A 24,214-nucleotide genomic window follows, 5' to 3' on the forward strand; every position below is an offset into this window, starting at 1 on the left:
GCTTACCAAAATACCGTATAGAGAAGGAGGCGTGCTTACCAAAATACCGTATAGAGAAGGAGGCGTGCTTACCAAAATACCGTATAGAGGAGGTGGCGTGCTTACCGAAATACCGTATAGAGGAGGCGTGGTTACATAAATACCGTATAGAGAAGGAGGCGTTCTTACCAAAATACCGTATAGAGGAGGAGGCGTGCTTACCAAAATACCGTATAGAGGAAGGTGTGTGCTTACCAAAATCTATAAAGAGGAGGCGTGCTTACCAAAATATCGTATAGAGGAGGAGGCGTGCTTACCAAAATACCGTATAGAGGAAGGTGTGTGCTTACCAAAATCTATAAAGAGGAGGCGTGCTTACCAAAATACCGTATAGAGGAGAAGGCGTGCTTTCCAAAATACCGTATAGAGGAGGAGGCGTGCTTACCAAAATATCGTATAGAGGAGAAGGCGTGCTTACCAAAATACCGTTAAGAGGAGGAGGCGTGCGAATTTTACCTTTTTACCCGTCTCATATACATATGACATGCAATACAAACTAGCACGCACCGGGACATTTTTGAAGCCTATACGAAGTGTCATGATGTTACACATTTTTCTATTTTGCGTGTACGAGGTGTTACGGTACGCATTTCTATGATACATTTTTTTCCCTTATTTGCGTGTGCGAATTGCCTAGGTACACATTTTAAGATACACATTTTTCTAATATGTGTGTATAAGATGACTGTCGCTGTCGGCCATCGTGCTTTCGCGTATAATTCCATTGTCCGCAATATTCATAAGCTTTTGACATACAGTGTAACATGCATATCGACGCTAAACCTTCGGGACTTTTAAAGATTATCATGTAGAGGAAATTGTTGTACAAAAAAAACATGCAAGTGATAGCTTGTATTATAAGTTCATTAATGTACATTCTCCGCCAATCAATTAATATATAACCATTTCTTTGAAACCTTTTTTTTTACAATTGCTGATAGAAGGGGAGTAACCCTGATATTGAAAGATACAACAACAACAACAACAATGATAAAAGAGGATATATACGAAAAGCTGTGCGGCTATTGCACAAGAATTACGGCAGGTTAACGTTTCAGTTTCATAACGATAGAATTTACGTAGGAGACAAAGTAACCTGTATAATAGATCATATTTACTGTATAGATTATCCTGTTGCTCGCCCCTGCCCATCGTAATCGCTGATTAAACATTTCTGTATCAAATTCTGACATGTTTCAATGCTGATGGGCTCATTAATTTCAAATAGCCAATCATCCTTAAGGTTACAAATGTGTTACACGGTTTTACGTTTTGTCTGTTCATTTTCTTTTCTCCTATCGAAATCAGCTGTAAACTTGCTGGCATAATTTTGTGTTATTCATTTCGCACTGTTGACCACATAGAATGTACAATGTACATTGTAATTGTAAATCGATTCGATTCTACATCGGAGATCTTTCCTGGTTTTGGTGTTTTTTTGGGTAAGGGTATATTCCAGGCTAGGGCCTAGTGTTAGGCTAAGAGTTCAGGATTAGGATTAACAAGTATCCGTGTGATATCTTTGTACATGTACGCATTTATCAGAAAATGCATTAGGACTAAGTAATATTCTCTTGTTTTCCTCCTGGATTCCTGGCTGCTCATCATTTAATGATAAACCACCTGTCATTCCTGACATTATGGACAATTACGGTTGCTCTATTTGTACTCCATGATCAAACGTAGTTTTCTATTTATTATTTATTGAAATGGCGCCATGCGTTTATTCTAGAGACTTTTAAGAGAAATTTGCCTTCAACCGTCATCAATAAATAAATGCATCTGATACATTGAGGTATAATATACATGTCATGGTATTGCAAATGGGCATGCGTGACAGCATCATAGCCATTGTGAAGAAAAAGATCAGGACAAGTACCAAGAATCATTCATTTTCTCAAATTCTCATATTTCTACAGGACTTACTGAAAGTATTCACAAGCGTCCTTGAATTTCAAAGGATATGAGTAAGCTGAATTTCCTGTCCAATCATCATGTTGGCTGATTCGCTGCAGCCTCTTTTGCTAACAGCAATTATCTTCTTCAAATCATTCTCAATTGTTGTCGGACATGGTATTTGTGTCAGTAATGTACACCAGGAATCGAACAGGTACTACAGGTCTTTTATGCACCTAGATACCATTGGGGTTGCGCAGTGTATAAAGGTATGTAAGAGATACCATTTGTGTGAGAAAATCTACCACGATCGGGAGCAGTTGACTTGTAACCTCATGATGACTTTTGCTCAACAGGGACACGAGGCGTCACTTTTGGGTGTACAACATGTACAGGTGAGTCAAAGCGATCACAGTTCACTGGTAATAACACATTTATTTGTGATTTACCAGACGTGCATTTAGTATTCCTTTTCGGCAGCATTTTGTTATACATATTCAGACAATTATTTATTTTTGTGGAATCGAGTTCTTGCCCGATATATGCCGACTACAAAAAGTCTTCACTGACACCTACTAAACAAGTCAACTTGTCTCGTCGTAAAAATTGTACATAGAAAGGGTCCACAAGGTCACAAAATTGTACATAGAAAGGGTTCACAAGGTCATAAAATTGTACATAGAAAGGGTCCACAAGGTCACAAAATTGTACATAGAAAGGGTCCGCAAGGTCACAAAATTGTGCATAGAAAGGGTCCACAAGGTCACAAAATTGTACATAGAAAGGGTCCACAAGGTCACAAAATTGTACATAGAAAGGGTTCACAAGGTCACAAAATTGTACATAGAAAGGGTCCACAAGGTCACAAACTTGTAAATAGAAAGGGTCCACAAGGTCACAAAATTGTACATAGAAAGGGTTCACAAGGTCACAAACTTGTACATAGAAAGGGTCCACAAGGTCACAAAATTGTACATAGAAAGGGTCCACAAGGTCACAAAATTGTGCATAGAAAGGGTCCACAAGGTCACAAAATTGTACATAGAAAGGGTCCACAAGGTCACAAAATTGTACATAGAAAGGGTCCACAAGGTCACTACCACGTCGAGTCATTTACACTATGCATCCCTCTCGCAGAAAAGTAAAAAACAAACCAAAAACATATTTCTAACGACATTGAAGCGGATAGAAATATACTCTTAATCTACATGCAATCTATCCTGACATTATTTAACCTAAGTATACATTTCTGTATGTATAGGAAGGATAATTGTATAGGAGTTAACTTGATGCCCAATACCCGTTGATCTATTTACATAAAAAAGCAGTTATTGCTGCATTTGATAATACTTTAAAAATTCAGTTTAGTAAATTCATAGAAATAAATATAAAAAACAAAAACAATAAAACCGCCTTTTTAGATATTATGTTTTTGGGAAATGTAGTCTTTTTATACATACTTATAAGTACTCCATGTATATTTGATGTTGTATACTATTCATCACATACATGTATAACATTTTAACTCATAACAATGCAAACAAATTTCAGATGGATAGTTCTAGTTGCTCCCATCACGGTTGTTCATACAATGAAGTTTGCGTCAACATGAAGGATGGAGCGCATTTGTGCCTTCGTCAAGGTAAGTAACATATTTTATATCACATATTCGGACTGTTACATGTATGCAGCAGATTCACATACATGATATTTTTGCACTTGTGTAATACCTTCTGGAGAGTTGTATAGGCTGTGCATATTGACATACAATTTAGTTAAAAGTAGACTTGTATTGTTTGTACAGTAGAGGAATGGAAATTAAAAACAAGTCTAGTTTCAAGTCAGTTGAGATGTTTTAATATGGGAAATGATATCACGACATGAATTAAAACATGAAAAACAAAATCATTTCCTCCATTTGATCTTGACTATAAAACTTGTAAAATGTAAATTTTCTGCTTTGAAAAGTTACACAAAATGTATCAAAGGTCCGCAAAAAATCAACTCTTCGAAGCGAGTCTCATAATAAATTATATAGTGTTAAAACTTATTAAAATTTTAATGCAGGTGTAGACCTCAATATCAAATTACTTTTTTGTACTTTCCAAATCTCACAAAAACATGTTATACTATTAACGAATATAATAACGTCTTTATAACATTATCGCCATTGGAAAGTAATAGATAAACAAAAACAAATAAGAAAGTAGAAAAATATATACATTTATTGTATATATACATACAAATAGTATATAATCTAAAAGCAAGCAAAACTGATAATCATACTAGCATCAGTGTAATTATAAATATGATACCGGTGATAACTACGTCTTACTGTCACGTTTCAGATCTCTGTCCTGCAGACTGGGTGCCTTTTAATGAGAAGTGTTACTATTTCTCAGGAACGAAATTAACTGCAGACGATAACTTGGTAAATGTGTTTTTTATCCTCATGTATCACATCCAATAGTTTTGCAATCAGTCTTCAATTTATTACCAGTATCTTCTTTCGAGATTTCCCCCCTATGTACAGTATACGCTATGTTATAAACACACATAATGGCAGATTAACGATAAATATATATATATTGTACATACAATGTATGTGTACAGCATATAATGATCGTACCTGTGAAATTGATGTGTAGGTTATATGTTGAAACAACCGAATACTTTTGCTTTATCATGTTTTAATTAAGCATTAATGTCATTTTATTTTTAGTTTCATAGGGGTATGAAAACAATTTGTTTGCAAACTGTAGAAGTTTGCAAGAACATTTTTTTTATACCCCTATGAAACTAAAAAATAATTGACATCAACAATTTTCTAATTTAAAACATGTTTTTTTATGTACAATTTTGCTGGTTTTATATGGGATTCTTTTTCTCAAATCAATGCGCAATGTCGTACTGTGACGTCACATTTTTCGCGCCATTCTATGATTTTTTTTCATAGTGGTATGAAAAAAAATCTCAATCAGAAAGCCGCATTCTGCGTACAAACAATGGAAAATTAATTATATGGAATTATCGTTTAAGATGAACTTGTTAATGAAATTTTGGTGGTTTTTTTAAAAATAAAAGCATAATACAAATATAAAAATGTATTAATGATATTACATTTTAAGTAATTGATTGTTATGACTTACTATCAACAGGAGTTCTGTAAAACGATGAATTCCACAGCTCTAAGAGATGACAACGAAGAGGTTCATGTTTTCCTCAAAGCTGAATTAACAAGAAGGGGTCAGTTTAAAGATTGCATTTTAAAAAGCTTTATTTTCTCGTTTGCTGCAATAAGTAAAGTGTTCACTAAACTGCGATATTTGTAACACGTATTTACTTAAAGGACAATATATGGTAAGCTGTAGTATGTTCGTATTTGCCTCCTGCTGCTGAAGACACCCGGCCACATTATATTGACATCGCCCCATCACCACAATGATTATCGTTAAAACAAGAGTAACAGCAACCAGTATATAGACTCTTTTATGTGTCGGCCAGGGGACAAAACCCAAAGCCTTCCACGCAGAGGGGACACTCAACTTAAGGCCAAATGTGAGGCATTGTCAATGGAAACATTAGTAAGAAGAAAATTGTTAAGAAGGAGGAGAAAATAAAATATCTCAAATGTAGACGCCTCTGCGACTATTGGCAGTATTTCTTTTCTCTCCTTTTTTTGTCCTACCTGTAGATGATGACGTGTCAAATGGGCGTATGTCTAATAAAATCTTAAGGAAAACTAAATTTAGATTAATGATATATACATAATTATGTATATAGCTGGTATGCTCTAGAAATTAGTTTGACGGCCATGTTTTTGAGCATGAGATTTTTAAAGTTTGAATCAGAGAAGTATGTTTAATATCCGACAGAAGGTAACATTTCTTTTGCACTTTGGAAAATCAACTGTACAATAAACAAATGTCTGTTGTATATGACAATCATTAACACGTAGGTGATCTCGCCTATTATCATATTTGTAGAATAAGCTTTAACTTCACTTATCAATGTATGTTATACACATTAAGTTAAAGATTATTCGAAAATAAGTTCATCACACCTATATCAAATCATCTTATTACATCAGTATTTTTAAATAGTTGGAAATAGGGCGGCACTTCAAAAGGTTATATTTTTCAGGTTTCAATAATGTGTGGCTTGCTGCCAATGACAAAGCTGTAGAGAACGAATGGGTTTGGGGCCCTGGCGATGCAGTATTGAATTCAGCATGGTACCCTACTGAACCAAATAATCAAAACGACGAAGACTGTGTCATCCTTGGCCTTATATACCCTGGGTGGCATGACTGCTCATGTTCCGGAAGGCTTAGCCATTCTGCATGCGAAATACAGTTAGCCTAAGACTGATGACCACGGGACCACCATCTCAATCTAGGGATGATCGAGTGTGAATTGTGTCAAACTCAGCCTTTGGATGACTTGATACTGATTGCGCCATTGGAATCGCAGGTTAGGTTTTGTGAACCACATAAAAAACGCTTTGTTGATGTCATACCTAAAAGCAGCATTTTGAAATTAGAGCGAGCAAACGAACGAACGAACGAACGAACGAAGGAAGGGAGGGAGGAACGAACGAACGATTTTTTTTTATAGTTATTATCACCAAATACCTTATTTCATTGTTTAAATCTTCAATCCTGTGAAAAATACTCATACAGTAGTTTTGTTTTATTTGATTTGTTTGTTTGGTGTTTTTTTTCAATGGAAAGGAAGCTACTATTTTTCACATCTGGAGATGTCTTTTGCAGGCTTTCTGTATATTATTTTATGTAAAAATAGGAAACATGTTTTTCCTGGTTAACACACAAATGCTAGATACAAATGAACATTCAAAAGAATAATATAGTCTAGTGTTCAATGATCCCGGCAATACACAAATTGATAGAACATACAGCATCCGATTTGTTAACGAAAATGTGTAAATATACTGTATGTGAACTTAAGCTGGAAATCTGCAGGTTATCTGAAATTAATCTTTGCATTCCGCGGGAAATACACCTGCACACGCAGGATCCGACACCCTCTGTTTTCCGTTGTCTCCGTCAGTTGTAGTAGCAGGTATCATACATTTTACCATGAATCCAAACAAGCTGGTCCTCAACAATCGTAGCCACAGACAGCGAATGCTCATCACGATGGACTTTCAGGTAATGTTGTGACGCTTGACAAACTACACCTAGCAGTTTCCCCTCCTCACTATTTATTCCGGAGAACAAAACGCATGACTTTTTGATAGACTGGATTACCTACCATAGTTTCTTCTACTATCCACTAGGCTTTGCTTCGAAAATACAACACGAGCTCAGGCTAGACGAGAGATATGTTGCTAATGCAGGTAATCCAGTCTTAGATTTTTGACATACATTATTACTACACCTAGATTACTAAATTACCTGGACTGGAGTGTTTTAATCTCTAGTATCCATGATCGACAGATCAGGGCATCTACTGGAGCGAAATACACAATGTATGTCATTCCCAAACACAAGACGAGGACATTTAGAAATTAGTACAATGGCCTAGGACTTTAGAATGGGTTACCAGACAATGTTAGGCAGTGCCAAATCCCACCAAATTTTAGGCTGGAATGCAAGAAGCATACGTTAAATTTTATCACGTGAAATTATCACTGCCTGGAAGTTTTAGAAGTGCATTATTACTGTCTTAGTATTGTATTTTCATTTCATTATTGTATTTATGTAACATTCAACGCCTAACTTTGATATTTATTTAAACATATGGCATAATATTGATATAAACTGTATGTATATCAAATGTGTTTTATACAAATCATAGAACAACTTTATTGTGACATCTTTTACGATATGCTTCTTTAATTTACCTACTGTGATATCAATGTTTGTATGTGATGCTTTAATTTTACATGTTGTAAACATTGCTTGTTGATAGTGTCGACAACTTGGAAGAAGAGTCTTGTTACTGTCATAGACCCTAAATAAAGTCTTTTATTAATTTAAATATTAGTAGCATTATTATCACCTGTAACATCACAGGAGTTCTGATTGAGATTTATATGGCGAAAGTCAATGTAGTCAAAAACAGTAGATGGTTTCCCATTCCTCGATACCTGATTTTACTCAAACTCCATTAAACCATTTTTTTTATTCCCGTTACACCTGTAAATGTTAAAATAAACCTTTAAAAAAATATGTTATGATTCATATGTCAGAAAGCAATATGGTACCGTTTTGTGGCATATGTTATTAAACAATAATCCTCTCTAATTGTAATGTAATGTTTGAGTTGATCGGTATCTCCAATTATGCCTTCAGCTGAATTTACTCTTCGTCAAATCACAGGTTATTCGTTAAGTGTACTTTTAGATGTACGTATCTCAATATCTTCCGGACATTGACTGTCCTTAACCTGACTCAACACTCAACTTCAAGTATCTGGGACCCAATTTGACTCCACTCTTCTAAGAGGTGACAGAATAAATAAATTTGGTTAAGAAAGTTACAATCTAAAATACATATCAACTATTGGAGTTTTGTAATATGATCACATTTCCATCTGTTTCCCCGTTCCTCTCGACGAGCACTGTTTTCCTCTGCTCGCATTTGTCGCGTCTCTCGGTCTCGGGAGCCCGATATACATTTGTAGACCACTGAATCATTTATTGGCCTGTCACTTGATGGTCTGTTACACAAGTCAAAATCACACTGTCATGCCTTGGTCATTAAAAGTTACATCATGGAAATTTAAATAAATGGATTCTGTGATGGACCAAACGTGAAATTTTTCAATAAAAATGTAAAGTACGAGTATACTGAAAGGATAACCTTAGTACATAGTAGTTGAGCGGACTAATTGATACCAGAAACGGTTATAAATATTATAGTAGTCTACAACATATATAGCTCATTACCTATGTTTTTACCTCTTATACCACGCAATTAATCATAAAATGTTAATTTGCTTATTTTTTTAGATATGGCGGGTATCTGTGAACTGTGTAAAGCACAAGATCCTAAATTATGTAGTGTTCACTTCGTCAGTACTTTCCATAGTACACAGACCCTGGCCATCAAATAACATATTGTATGCAAGTCCCTGAGGTGTAGCAGACACGAGACAGGTTTTAGTGAATTGTTTTCTATAAAATTCCACTGTAATCTTCACGATATTGTCTGTGTTAAACACATGCATTATATCTATATCAAACCGTGGGTATTTCTGGCTAGGCGATTAGGTGCTGTAGATCGTGAGTTAGAGACCCGGTTTGGGCACGGTTCAAAGAAAGAGGTAACATGTTCTATGTGGCGTTCTTTCATATCTAAATGACGAGGGAAAGGTGTAATATTTTCTACTTTTAACTCCGAACCAGCTTTGCGGAAGTACATATTACATACACATTTGTATGAGATTCAGGAATACTACTGACAATTCAACGTCAAAACAAACATGGCTTTCGCCTAAAATGTTGAAGCTAACTAACGTCTCTGGTCAACTGTGCTGTGAACAGCTTTGTACAGTATACCGAATACGTATATATCACCCATTTAAATGTTTAATAAATCAAGCAATATAGTGACAGTCCGGACCAAGCACATTGTATGATAATACACAATCACACATTCATGTTACACAGAAAACACAAAGAAAAGCAATACAAATGGAAAATGCTTCTCGCTCAGAATACAAAATATCAAAAACTATAAAATAGATAAACACTATGATAACAGGTGTTATATAAAATAGATAAACACTATGATAACAGGTGTTATATAAAATAGATAAACACTATGATAACAGGTGTTATATAAAATAGATAAACACTATGATAACAGATGTTATATAAAATAGATAAACACTATGAGAACAGGTGTTATATATAAAATAGATAAACACTATGAGAACAGGTGTTATATATAAAATAGATAAACACTATGAGAACAGGTGTTATATAAAATAGATGAACACTATGATAACAGGTGTTATATAAAATAGATAAACACTATGATAACAGGTGTTATATAAAATAGATAAACACTATGAGAACAGGTGTTATATAAAATAGATAAACACTATGAGAACAGGTGTTATATAAAATAGATAAACACTATGAGAACAGGTGTTATATAAAATAGATAAACACTATTATAACAGGTGTTATATAAAATAGATAAACACTATGAGAACATGTGTTATATAGAATAGATAAACACTATGAGAACAGGTGTTATATAAAATAGATAAACACTATGATAACAGGTGTTATATAAAATAGATAAACACTATGAGAACAGGTGTTATATAAAATAGATAACAGGTGTTATATAAAATAGATAAACACTATGATAACAGGTGTTATATAAAATAGATAAACACTATGATAACAGGTGTTATATAAAATAGATAAACACTATGATAACAGGTGTTATATAAAATAGATAAACACTATGAGAACAGGTGTTATATAAAATAGATAAAAACTATGATGACAGGTGTTATATAAAATAGATAAAAACTATGATGACAGGTGTTATATAAAACAGATAAAAACTATGATGACAGGTGTTATATAAAATAGATAAAAACTATGATGACAGGTGTTATATTAAATAGATAAAAACTATGATGACAGGTGTTATATAAAATAGATAAACACTATGATAACAGGTGTTATATAAAACAGATAAAAACTATGATGACAGGTGTTATATAAAAGCGACGATAACTGTACAATTCACTATTAGAAAATGTTATCAAGCAAATATTTATATAAAACAAAATCATACATAACTTAAACTTTTCCTTAGTCACCAAAATTGAAAGTTTCCACGTCCGTGTTCTGTAAATACCTAGCTAAGTGTGAAACAACATTAAATTCGCTAGGTCCTACAATAATGCATGCGTTGGCAGGACTCGTCACTCGCACCCACGGTAATCCATTCGCCTTTGTCCATGCAGCATTCTTATAAACATCAACTGAGGTTAACACCATGTACATTGTACATGTATCTATAGAACGCTTTTATTGTTGAGGTCTGGATGTCCTAATTTCTTCGACTTATTTCACTATTTATAAGAAGAAATCACCGTTTAATGAGTACGAAATCTACAGATATAGATCTAGTCTGTTTAAGTACGGCACAAACCGATATGTTGTTAAAGAAATCATAAGCCTAAGGCCAGTAATAGCTTACGACAATCAAAATGATAGAGAAAACCATCAAAATGGTAAAAGTTTTATAAATGCTTATTTCCAGTAAAAAGGCAAATTAAGTCTCCTTTTTAAAGTTACAAAATCGACAAGCCCGTTATATCTCATAATTATGGTGTGCTACCATACAGTAAAATTCAATTTTATTTTAGAGTTATCTCCCGTACATTACACGAGTTCCTTGTGGAAGACAACACTGTACAATGTACTAATATATACATGCTTACATGTGCCAGAGTGTATCTATGTAGTTGTAACAAGCAAGACTGTAATTCAGGTATGTATGATGTGTCGTGTATTATGATAATTTAATTCGTGATTATAACACTCTACTCCCGGAACAGCATTGAGTCTGATTTTAGTATCGAGACGAAGCATGGGGCTCGTTAAGGGGTAATGTAAATGCAGGCTCAATCACAGGTACATGTTACAAAATACATAAAAAAAACGTGTACTTGTATATTGTATATATCCTCGGTAGGGACTTGACACCCATGCCCACCCTACGGTCCATTTATATGTTTCCAACATTGGAAGGATCTGGATATCAAATTCTGTCCGTCTTGTTACACATACTAGATCCAGAGACCTACACTGTATATACTAGTATATAGGTCTCTGCTAGATCTATTGTTTGAGCAAAGCAACCAATGATTCCCCGGCAAATATGATTAATGTAAACACCAGGCAGAGGGACAACTCTAAACATGATTGTACACATGTATACATCCGACTTGTTTGCCATTGGAACAATTATATGTACATGTACATTGTGTGTATAGATTATTAATATAAAGTTTAGATATGATAAAACAATGAGATAATACCAACTTATAAAAGGCCAATAACTGCTGTTGCTATTATGCAATGTACGTATCATCTACAAGGTGTCGATTTCAGGGTTTTAGCACACGTGAATTATAAGTAAATTAGCTAGGTTATTGATTATTTACATAAAATAGTTTGAAGAGTTCTACGAAACTGAATGACTAATGTAGCTAACTGATTAACTGTGAGATTTCTATGATTCTATACCGTTATAAATCTAATCAATAGAGCAGAAACACGTATATGTTTCTGATTAGAGGTATTTCTGTAATTTGGAAACTGTAGACCTGGCCTATAGGGGACAGTGTAAAAGTTTTGATATAGCTCCATTTCGTAATAACTCGTTTTAAGTTTTGTAAACTATTGATTTTTTTTTCTTTTTAGATAGAGGACTTCGTTCCGTTATATTGGCTGAGCCGGTATGGCTTCAGATGTAAAACCTGTGAATAATATCCCAGTGGATATTAGACAGTTTGTTGGCACCTACATGGGTAAAACATTTAAACAATATGCACGTGAATTGTTTACCAATATTAGACTGGTTGATTTATGTGTGAAGCCGTCGTATCTCTTGGACTATGGTATGGATGACGTAGAGAAGCTCGTGTCGCTCTTAAAGGAAATGAAACATAGGACTTATATAACAAACAATTTAAATGTTTTACGGCTAGATATGGATATCATCATAATCAATCCCGCGACAATTAAAAAGATACAAAATCAATCATCTAAATTAGAATCTAAATTTACTATTGTTGACGTTAGCAAAACACGAGGATCGCCGGAAGTAATGTGTAAAAGTTGCCAAGTGTTTGACCAATTAAAACAGATAATTGATTGTGTACTTCCGGATTGTGAACATACCAGACAGCTCACTGTGGATTGTAGATCTGCCAACCTTACCACCATTTTCGGCGTGTTGCTAGGTTACCCAGTCGTATACTGGTTTGATAACGAGGACGGATTGATGGCGAACTGCTTGGATATGGAACCTCTGGAGAGCTTTAGGGTTATAGGTCAACGTCATGATGACGAAAGTGAACACTGTGTATATTCTTTTTCAGTTCCAAAATGTGTTCTTGGTAATCTTCGGGACCAGGTCATGGAATGGTTCAAGGTCATTCACGACGATACTGAGTGGAAACAGGTTCTTCGGGATTTCACATTGATTCACACTACTGTAGAATTGGATACGGTGGCTTTATAAATATATTTACGTATGAAAAGTCATTGTCCTTTCTTATTTACATCTTTTAATTGAATGTCAATTTAATCGGCCATTTCATTTTTAAACGAGGCAGTCATTTTGTAAACAGGAGCGCATGATGCATGCTGCGACACAGTACTTAAACACCTGTTTTTCGATGTGATTTGTTTATAGTTGTAGTTAATTAAGAATTTTAAAAACGTTACATTGATTCCAAGCATTGTACCGAAGTATTTGTGTAAAAACATGTAGAGCTTACCATACTACATGATGTTTGCGTCCCGTCTGTCACGATACACCGCGGCTTGCCGACAATTCCTCAGAATATGTGCATAGTCCAGATAGCCGATGCTTGCAGGTCCCATCTGCTAAACATGCTGTTTCCCTAGCGAAATTCTAAGGTTTCATTTTCCTATTTCACCATCTTTTATTTTATAACTGACTCTTTGTGTGGTGTGTGGTGCGCATGTGTTATCATAAATGATGCAAGAAATTTACATATATCTGTATCTAGACTATTGATCAACAGCGATAGATTCTCCTTCTATAATTATCAATTAGCATATTTACGAATACACACGTGTATATATGTCAGCGAAATACGAATATCATTCTCCGTAAGGCAATACACTTGATATATATAAATGCAATAATTTAAAAAATATCAGTACACTGTCGCTTTAAAGCAAGTGTGTCATGAAGGAAATGTTACTTTATTTCAATATATATTATTTGCCAAAGTTGGAAAATAGGATTTGACATAAGTTAATACAATTAATGAAGCCATTGACTTGCAACAATGTCATAATAAAACAACAGATAAAGACTTAAAAGGCAAATATTTATATTTATTTCATTATCGATTTATAGATTTAATTTACATGATCTGGTCATTTTGTATCTGAATTGAATGTACATGTGGCCCAAGGGTGGCTACATTGTATATTTATATCATACTGCTAAAATTTAAGATATGTTCATCAAAAATCAGTACAAGATCTGTATCCGTATCATTTGGATAAAATATGAAAATAACTTATTTGGATCGTATTGTTGATTTCACTCGGTGAGTTTGTCCCGAGAAAATTTAATGAATTGCGATATTTTGTAACAAAAAACTTAATCATTCAACGAGATCAAGAAGGGATGTTTTTATCCTGAAAACTCACTTGTTAATAGCCGGAATCAAACTCACTTGTTTATAGCCGGAATCAAACTCACTTGTTTATTGCCGGAATCAAACTCACTTGTTTATAGCCGAAATCAAACTCACTGGTTTATAGCCGGAACAAAACTAATTTGTTTATAACCGGAATCAAACTCACTTGTTAATAGACGGAATCAAACTCACTTGTTTATAGCCGGAATCAAACTCACTTGTTTATAGCCGGAACAAAACTCATTTATTTATATCCGGAATCAAACTCACTTGTTAATAGCCGGAATCAAACTCACGTGTGAATGGCCGGAATCAAACTAACTTGTTTAAGGCTAGAATCAAATTCACTTCTTTATAACCGCCTTAAGTCTTAAAATCGTGACTTATATTATGATGGTGACTAAGAAATAACAAAGGCAAAAGGAACAGGCAACAGTACGTACAGGTAGTTCCATTTTGTACAGACACTAGAAAGAATATGTACTTTGTGTAGGTCTATTTGTATTCTTTGAAAATACTCGATGCCAATGGACATCAAAACAGCGATCATCCATTGCGATTTTTTTAAAGGACGTTTCATTGTAATCAGTGTGTAATCAACCAAAAAGGATTATAGTTCCATTGAAGGAAATGAAATATATATTCTACACTGTAGAATAGGACCCCTTGAATTGTGTGTCCTAAAATTACGAACAAAATGGAATCACTGAATCGTGACCTACAGCAGTCACGTTCTCATGGTGATGCTGATATTCCAAAACCGCCAATAAAAATGTTTAGGATTGTGATGAAAAAAATTAGACCCACGACGCTGTTGTTGATCTTACTAGACCTCGGGTCTTCTTCTTCATTGTCCTCCGTTAACCCAAGGACCAGGATGAGAACGCCCACGCACACTTGTAGGAGGAGCGTAATGCTAATGAGCACTATGAGAGGCCAGTAGTATCTGTGGGCGGATCCAGCCTCAATTACAATCTTTAACTGGCTCGTATTGGCTATCATCAGGCCCACGTCCATTAGGCCTTCGGCCACAGTCTTCTTTTTGGCGTAGTAAGTTTTCGACATCTTTCTAAATGAAAAGAAAAAAGAAATAATTTTCAGTTTATTTTCTTGATGATATTGAATTGTAAGATCCAACAGAACTGTTTGCACTCTCCTAGCAATGCGTTTTCATAACGGCTTTGGCTACTGCGTTGGAAACTAATATCGTGCCTTAGCCGTCTAATTTACTAAGGACATTAAAAAGCTGTATCATAGCATTCAGTATGTACTGTATGTGTAATAAAATCTTGATATTTTTGCTATTCACTGGTGACAATCCTTTTTATCACTAAGAACACAAAAAAGACTACCTAACGTCTAAAATTTGGAGACATTGGATGCTGATACCTTCTGATTAAAGTAAACATATTACCTATCATTACCTCTGTGCAACCATACGTACCTTTGACCTTTGTACGATCGTCAATGATTGTGTACACATTTACTTAGTGGATAATGTATTGGTTAATTTCCCTGATCTTGACTTAATATACTGTATGACCAACAGCAACACCTTACGTAAAAATATACCACTAATCTACGTATAGTTCAATTTTCCTATCAGTTTTAAATTTCCATTTCTTGATAGTAATATCCCCGTTTCCTCAGCCTATCTTATTTAAAAGTCTTACAAGTACCAATATCACGACTCTCGTGATAAAAAGTGTCTCTATTTATGTTACTAGTTGACGAATATAATAGGAAGAATCCATCATCGCTAGTATGCTTTATGCTGCCGTAATAAAGTATTTTATATAAATTTGCGATGTGAAGTTTTATAGGTTGCGTTAATACATCTTGTGATTTCGTTTTCACTACAAAATGGTAGAATTCTCATTTTGAGAACGTGACATTTTTGGAAATTGATTTTCAAGAATAAGACGCTTACTCTTCGGAAACGCGTTGTCATTTTCATTGTACTTGGTCAATGATGTTAGTATATATATATATAGGCGCGTTGGTATCCGCTGGTTGTTTTTATGCTAGTTCAATAATTTATTCTATTTTGACCACTTCTCCACATTGTTGTTATTTACAGTACAATAGCGGCTAACTTTCAAGTGGACAACAATCAACGACAAACTTGTTTTCGATTTGAGTAACGAATGCATACAGATCTTCTGGTGGCAATCACAACCAGTAAGATATTGGTATCGACGAAATTGACAGTCTTCAAGTAGAATTTGTGGAAAACCACCCTAATAAGACACCAACGCCGCCATCACAGCAGACGACATACCGCCGCATCTGATGATGTCGGCGAGTCTATAACCTACCCTCGCTGTTCTATGAGTTGAAAAAATACAGGTTTATGTTGCACCAGTAAGGTAACAGAATGGGATTTTAAAGGTGATCACCGCTGAAGTAAAAGGTTAAATATTGTCTTTTGCTGACTCAATTCCACGTCACATTGATTATATTTTCTCCCCTTTGTTTGTAAATTATTTATGGAAATTTTTCTCCGATCGAACTCGCCACGCAAAGAACTTTATGCTCCCGAGTGTGAATCGTGTTCCGATATAAACAACATGTCGAACGAAAACGGGTCCGAAAGAAATAGGAAGAGACCAGCCGTGCGACTGGCGTTGAACAAGAGACCGGAGCACCTTCTCTTACCGATTTTACCACACTTTACCCTTTGTTTATGACACCTCGATTTTCGATTTGCAAAGTTTGAAAACCTGGATACCTTAGGAGGGTATTCCCCTGGCCATGTTGGACACTAGTGCGTAATGGAGTTTCCAATAAAGTAAGGAAAGAAGAAATGGATAGGTTTTATCCCCGGATGTGAAAATTGGTTCAGATATTTTCGCTTCAACGGTGACCACCTTTCATCAGAACTATAGAAATCACACGTTCGCAAACCAAAGAAACCACACGTCCACATAAACCACACAAACCACACGTCCACATCAACCACACAAACTACACGTCCACATAAACCACACAAACCACACGTCCACATAAACCACACGTCCACATAAACCACACAAACCACACGTCCACATAAACCACACGTCCACATCAACCACACAAACCACACGTCCACATAAACCACACATCCAGATAAACCACACAAACCACACGTCCACATAAACCACACGTCCAGATGAACCACACAAACCACACGTCCACATAAACCACACAAACCACACGTCCACATAAACCACACGTCCAGATAAACCACACAAACCACACGTCCACATAAACCACACAAACCACACGTCCACATAAATCACACAAACCACACGTTCACAAACCACACGTCCACATAAACCACACAAACCACACGTCCACAAAAACCACATAAACCACACGTCCACACAAAACCCCAATAAAACCACACGCCCCCCAAAAAACAACAAAACCCCCGTCCAAAAAACCAATAAACCACACGCAACATAAACCCCACAAACCAAAAGTCAAAAACCCACACAACAACAAGCCCAAATAAAAAAAACAAACACACGTAAACATAAACACACACAAACCAAACGTACACATAAAACCCAACACAAACCAAAACGGCCAAAAACCCAAACCAAAACCACAGTCCAATGAAAAAAAAACAAAACACTCCACAAAAACACACAACCACAGTCCAATAAAAAAACAAAACCAATAAACACATGCACACAAACCACACGTCACAATAAACCCAAAAACGTCACATAAAACACAAAACCACACGTTACCAAAAACCCAAACACAAACCACCACGTCCACAAAAACCACACAAACCACACGTCCATATAAACCACACGTCCACATAAACCTCACGTCCACATAAACCACATGTCCACATAAACCACATAAACCACACGTACATATAAACCACACAAGCCACACGTCCACATAAATCACACAAACCACACGTTCACAAACCACACGTCCACATAAACCACACAAACCACACGTCCACATAAACCACATAAACCACACAAACCACACGTCCATATAAACCACACGTCCACATAAAACCTCGTGTCCACATAAACCACACGTCCACATAAAACCACATAAACCACACGTCCACATAAACCACACAAGCCACACGTCCACATAAATCACACAAACCACACGTTCACAAACCACACGTCCACATAAACCACATAAACCACACGTCCACATAAACCACACAAGCCACACGTCCACATAAACCACACAAACCACACGTCCACAAAAACCACATAAACCACACGTCCACATAAACCACACAAACCACACGTCCACAAAAACCACATAAACCACACGTCCACATAAACCACACAAACCACACGTCCACATAAACCACACGTCCACATAAACCACACGTCCACATAAACCACACGTTCACATAAACCACACGTCCACATAACCCCACAAACCCACGCCCAAAAAAACCACAGTCACATAAAAACACGCCACACAAAAAAAATAAACCCCCAAACCACACGCCAAAAAAACCACACACCAAAAAAACCCGGTAAAAAAAAAAAACCACACAACCACACGTCCCTTTAAACCACAAAAACCACACTCCACAAAACCACACGTAAAACCCCCAAAACCACATCCCAAAACCACACGCCCAATAAACCACACGTCAAAAAAACCACACAAAACAAGTCCAAAAACCACACATCCACTAAACACCAACGTCCAAAAAAAAAACAGTCCACATAAACCACACAACCCCACACGTCCACATAAAATCCACAAACCACACTTTCACAAACACACGTCCACATAAAAACCAAAACCACACGTCACAAACCACCCCCGTCCACATAACCACCACCACAACCCACAGCCAATAAACCACAAAAACCCCACACGTCCACATAAAACAAAACCAAACCCACGTCCACATAAACCAACTTTCCACATAAACAACCCCCAAAAACCACACCACGTCCACATAAAAACATCACAAACCACACGTCCACAAAAAACCACACGTCCACAAAACCCAACAACAAAACCACAGTCAACATAAACCCCCCAATAAACCACAAAACCCACGTCACAAATAAAAACCACACGTCACAAAACCCACCAAAAAACCACAAGTCCACAAAACCACATAAAAACCACACTCCCACATAACCCACCAACCACACGTCCACAAAACCCCACAAAAACCACAGTCCAATAAACCACACGTCCACATAAACAAACCCACAAAACCCAAAAAACTTTACCCCCAAAAAACCACATAAAACCCACCACACGTCCCACCAAAACCACACGTCCACATAAACCACAAACACACGTCCACATAACCTAAACACAATAAACCACAAACCACATAAACCACATAAACCACACAAACCACACGTCCACAAAAACCACACAAACCACACGTCCACATAAACCACACGTCCACATAAACCACACAAGCCACACGTCCACATAAACCACATAAACCACACGTCCACATAAACCACACGTCCACATAAACCACACGTCCACATAAACCACACAAACCACACGTCCACAAAAACCACACGTCCACCAACCACATAAACCACACGTCCACATAAACCACACGTCCACATAAACCACACGTCCACATAAACCACACGTCCACATAAACCACACGTCCACATAAACCACACAAACCACACGTCCACATAAACCACATAAACCACACGTCCACATAAACCACACGTCCACATAAACCACACAAACCACACGTCCACATAAACCACACAAACCACACGTCCACATAAACCACACGTCCACATAAACCACACAAACCACACGTCCACATAAACCACACATCCAGATAAACCACACAAACCACACGTCCACATAAACCACACAAACCACACGTCCACATAAACAACACAAACCACACATAAACCACACAAACCACACGTCCACATAAACAACACAAACCACACGTCCACATAAACCACACATCTGCCAACCACATAAACCATACCTTTACCAACCACACAACCCACACATCTGCCAACCACATAATCCATACCTTTACCAACCACACAACCCACACATCTGCCAACCACATAAACCATACCTTTACCAACCACACAACCCACACATCTGCCAACCACATAAACCATACCTTTACCTACCCCAGAAACCACACATCTGCCAACCACATAATCCATACCTCTACCAACCACAGAAACCACACATCTGCCAACCACATAATCCATACCTTTACCTACCCCAGAAACCACACATCTGCCAACCACATAATCCATACCTCTACCAACCACATAAACCACACATCTGCTAACAACATAATCCATACCTCTACCCACCACAGAAACCACACATCTGCCAACCACATAAACCATACCTCTACCAACCACACAAACCACACATCTGCCAAAAACAGAAACCGTACGTCTGTAAACCACACAAACCACCCGTCCGCCAACCACAGATAACAACATAGTTCCCCCGACCTAAACATCAGATGTTGAATATTTTAACCGACCTATTGTTCGGCCAGAGCCAATGTGTAATACTCTGATATCGTTTAATTTAAGGTGTTTTTAGAACAGACTTAAATCATTCGTAATGACATGAGACACTCTCTTATACTTATATCAACGTAATGGGATAAGTGACTGAGAAATATTGATTATTATATATATATCATGTACACAAATAAACAACTGCTATGGTGAAAAGACTCCAGTGTCATCATATACACGCGAAAGGTTGACGTCAATAAAAATAGTCAAAGTTGTTGTGTTTTTTTTTGTTTTTTTGTTTGTGTATTTTTGTTTTTTGTTTATATTGGTACACATAAATTAAACTGATTGTACATATGTATACACAGACAATGGAAACAATTCATCCTCACACTGATCATGAAGTTCACCTTACCTTAAGATTCGTTGTTCTTTGTAGTTTTAATTTCCTCACGAATCCACTGTTGATATATCAGAACAGATATGACGTCAGTGAGTGAAGTCGGATACTATTTCAAACATTTGTAAATTTCCTATATAATCCGGGCGGTTCAACATAAGGGTTTATCAATAAGACACGCGTTTCTTTTGTAGTTAGTTTCAAAATGTTTACTGGTGAAAATGAAAATTTAAAGTATACGACACCCACAGTATGTTAGTGCCGAAGAAATGAAAATTCACGATAGGCTAAAATAGGAAACCTGCATTCCTGTCTACTCATTGTACACATGGAAACGTCAACTTCAAACCCGCTGTACTTATATTGAGTCCGTGATTTAGGGGTACCGTAATTTACTGGGATACAAACATGGGTGTCACCGCCTGGCGTATCTCGAAGACAGCGAAAGATTTATTTCTCTATAGATAACGCCGAATATTACAGGTACGGGGTGGGTGTTATACAAATGTCGATAAGGTACATGTACATATGCACTGCGGACACAAACTGAGCCACGAATCGATTTTCAATTAATCAACAAGACAGTACATGTATATTGAAGTAATTTTAGTTTGGATAATGTTATTCAAGTATATTGCATTGACTTTCACGATTTTTTGCTCTCTGATGAATGTTTACAATGATAATAATAACGATAATCAATGTAGATGAATAAAACAAAAACACCGAACATTTTAACATATGACACGCGAGAAAAAAATCAAGAAATAATTGCCACAATCATGAAAATTAGTCTGAAACATATTGCAAATGTATTGCGCTTTAGTGGAGAAAGACAGCAGTTTTACCCCAACTTATATTTCAATAATCAGGGATATTTAATGCTAAGACTGATATGCAGAGGTTACACAGCGATTGGTTGTTATATATGGTACATTATGTATGTCCTTCGCTGGAGTTAGTTATCTTTCCTAAGTAACACAGAAATACGAGCTAAAGCAAAAGCTCGTGCTTTTTTTATAACTTTGGAAAAATAAAAAAATAAAACGATAGTGAAAGAAATACCATATACAAGATCCGCGAGCTTGTGTGACCCATTTCTACCACAATAGAAAAGCTATTCTATGGATGAATTGACTGTTTTGTGTCAACGTATATTGACGACATTAGGTGTGATGTACGGATATAACCTTGAGTGAAATACACATGTACCGCTAATTAATATGCAAATCTGATAAAATTCGGAAATGGATGCAGATATGACAAGTTATTGTTCATCTTGATTAACAATTAGCAAGTCAATTATTTTTCAAAGCAATCATTTGATAGAAACCTATATAAGATAAAACACAGTTGCGAACTACTGTTTTTGTGTCATCATTTCGCGACCCTGTGAAGCGGCCTTCGAGTGTTAGCCAATCCAAACCCGTTGAAGCTCCTCCGAAAACCCAAAAAATGCTGAAGATACATTCGGGAGTTATCTCCCGTGAACCACCAACTTTTCAATGTACTATTCAAGAAACACCGTAGACGGTCATCGCGTCTAGCACCAACTTTACAAATGTGTGGCCTAGTGTGGTTCAAACTATTTACAGGAAGGACATGTCCTGTCTCCTCACTGTCTCCTCACTGTCACCTCACTGTCTCCTCACTATCACCTCACTGTCACCTGAATGTCTCCTCACTGTCACCTCACTGTCTCCCCACTGTCTCCTCACTGTCTCCTCACTGTCTCCCCACTGTCACCTCAATGTCACATCACTGTCACCTCACTGTCTCCCAACTGTCTCCTTACTGTCTCCCCACTGTCACATCACTGTCTCCCCACTGTCAACTAACTGTCACCTCACTGTCACCTAACTATCACCTCACTGTCTCCCCACTTTCACCTTACTGTCACCTCACTGTCACCTCACTGTCTCCCCCACTGTCTCCCCACTGTCACCTCAATGTCACATCACTGTCATATCACTGTCACCTCACTGTCACCTCACTGTCACCTCACTTTCTCCGCACTGTCTCCTCATTGTCACCTCACTGTCACCTCACTATTACCTCACTGTCACCTCACTGTCTCCTCACCGTCACCTCACTATCACCTCACTGTCTCCCCATTGTCACCTCACTGTCTCCTCACCGTCACCTCACTATCACCTCACTGTCTCCCCACTTTCACCTTACTGTCACCTCACTGTCACCTCACTGTCTCCCCCACTGTCTCCCCACTGTCCCCTCAATGTCACATCACTGTCATATCACTAACTGTCACCTCACTGTCACCCCCTCACTGTCACCCCCTCACTTTCTCCGCACTGTCCTCCTCATTGTCACCCTCACTGTCACCTCACTATTACCTCACTGTCACCTCACTGTCTCCTCACCGTCACCTCACTATCACCTCACTGTCTCCCCATTGTCACCTCACTGTCTCCTCACCGTCACCTCACTATCACCTCACTGTCTCCCCACTTTCACCTTACTGTCTCCTCACTGTCACTTCACTGTCTCCTCACTGATACCTCACTGTCACCTCACTGTCACCTCACTGTCTCCCCACTGTCTCCTCACTGTCCACCTCCACTGTTCACCCTCACTGTCACCGTTCACTTGTCACCATCAACTGTCTCCCCATTGTCACCTCACTGTCACCTCACTGTCTCCTCACTGATACCTCACTGTCACCTCACTGTCACCTCACTGTCTCCCCACTGTCTCCTCACTGATACCTCACTGTCACCTCACTGTCACCTCACTGTCACCTCACTGTCTCCTCACCGTCACCTCACTATCACCTCACTGTCTCCCCACTGTCACCTCACTGTCTCCTCACTGTCTCATCACCGTCACCTCACTATCACCTCACTGTCTCCTCACTGTCTCCCCACTGTCACCTCACTGTCTCCTCACCGTCATCTCACTATCACCTCACTGTCTCCTCACCGTCACCTCACTTTCATCTCACTGTCTCCCCATTGTCTCCACACTGTCTCCCAACTGTC

The 24,214-nt window shown here is 37.3% G+C and overlaps 1 protein-coding gene and 2 long non-coding RNA genes across 3 annotated transcripts; 2 read left to right on the plus strand and 1 right to left on the minus strand.

The window, feature by feature from the left end:
* Positions 1-4,281: 4,281 nt before the first annotated feature.
* On the plus strand, positions 4,282-7,905 carry LOC117330990. Its single transcript, XR_004533435.1, has 3 exons — positions 4,282-4,366; positions 5,094-5,181; positions 6,079-7,905. It is a non-coding gene; the product is annotated as an uncharacterized LOC117330990 (long non-coding RNA).
* A 3,404-nt stretch (positions 7,906-11,309) lies between these two features.
* On the plus strand, positions 11,310-13,199 carry LOC117330337 (UPF0739 protein C1orf74 homolog). Its single transcript, XM_033888551.1, has 2 exons — positions 11,310-11,422; positions 12,358-13,199. The coding sequence occupies exon 2, from the start codon at positions 12,395-12,397 to the stop codon at positions 13,178-13,180; it is 786 nt and encodes a 261-aa protein (XP_033744442.1). The 5' UTR covers positions 11,310-11,422; positions 12,358-12,394; the 3' UTR covers positions 13,181-13,199.
* An 814-nt stretch (positions 13,200-14,013) lies between these two features.
* On the minus strand, positions 14,014-21,561 carry LOC117330338. Its single transcript, XR_004533326.1, has 2 exons — positions 21,231-21,561; positions 14,014-15,408 (listed from the first exon to the last, which is right to left on the minus strand). It is a non-coding gene; the product is annotated as an uncharacterized LOC117330338 (long non-coding RNA).
* Positions 21,562-24,214: the final 2,653 nt, after the last annotated feature.

Source organism: Pecten maximus, chromosome 7 (genome assembly GCF_902652985.1).
Source record: "Pecten maximus chromosome 7, xPecMax1.1, whole genome shotgun sequence".
Classification (NCBI taxonomy): domain Eukaryota; kingdom Metazoa; phylum Mollusca; class Bivalvia; order Pectinida; family Pectinidae; genus Pecten; species Pecten maximus.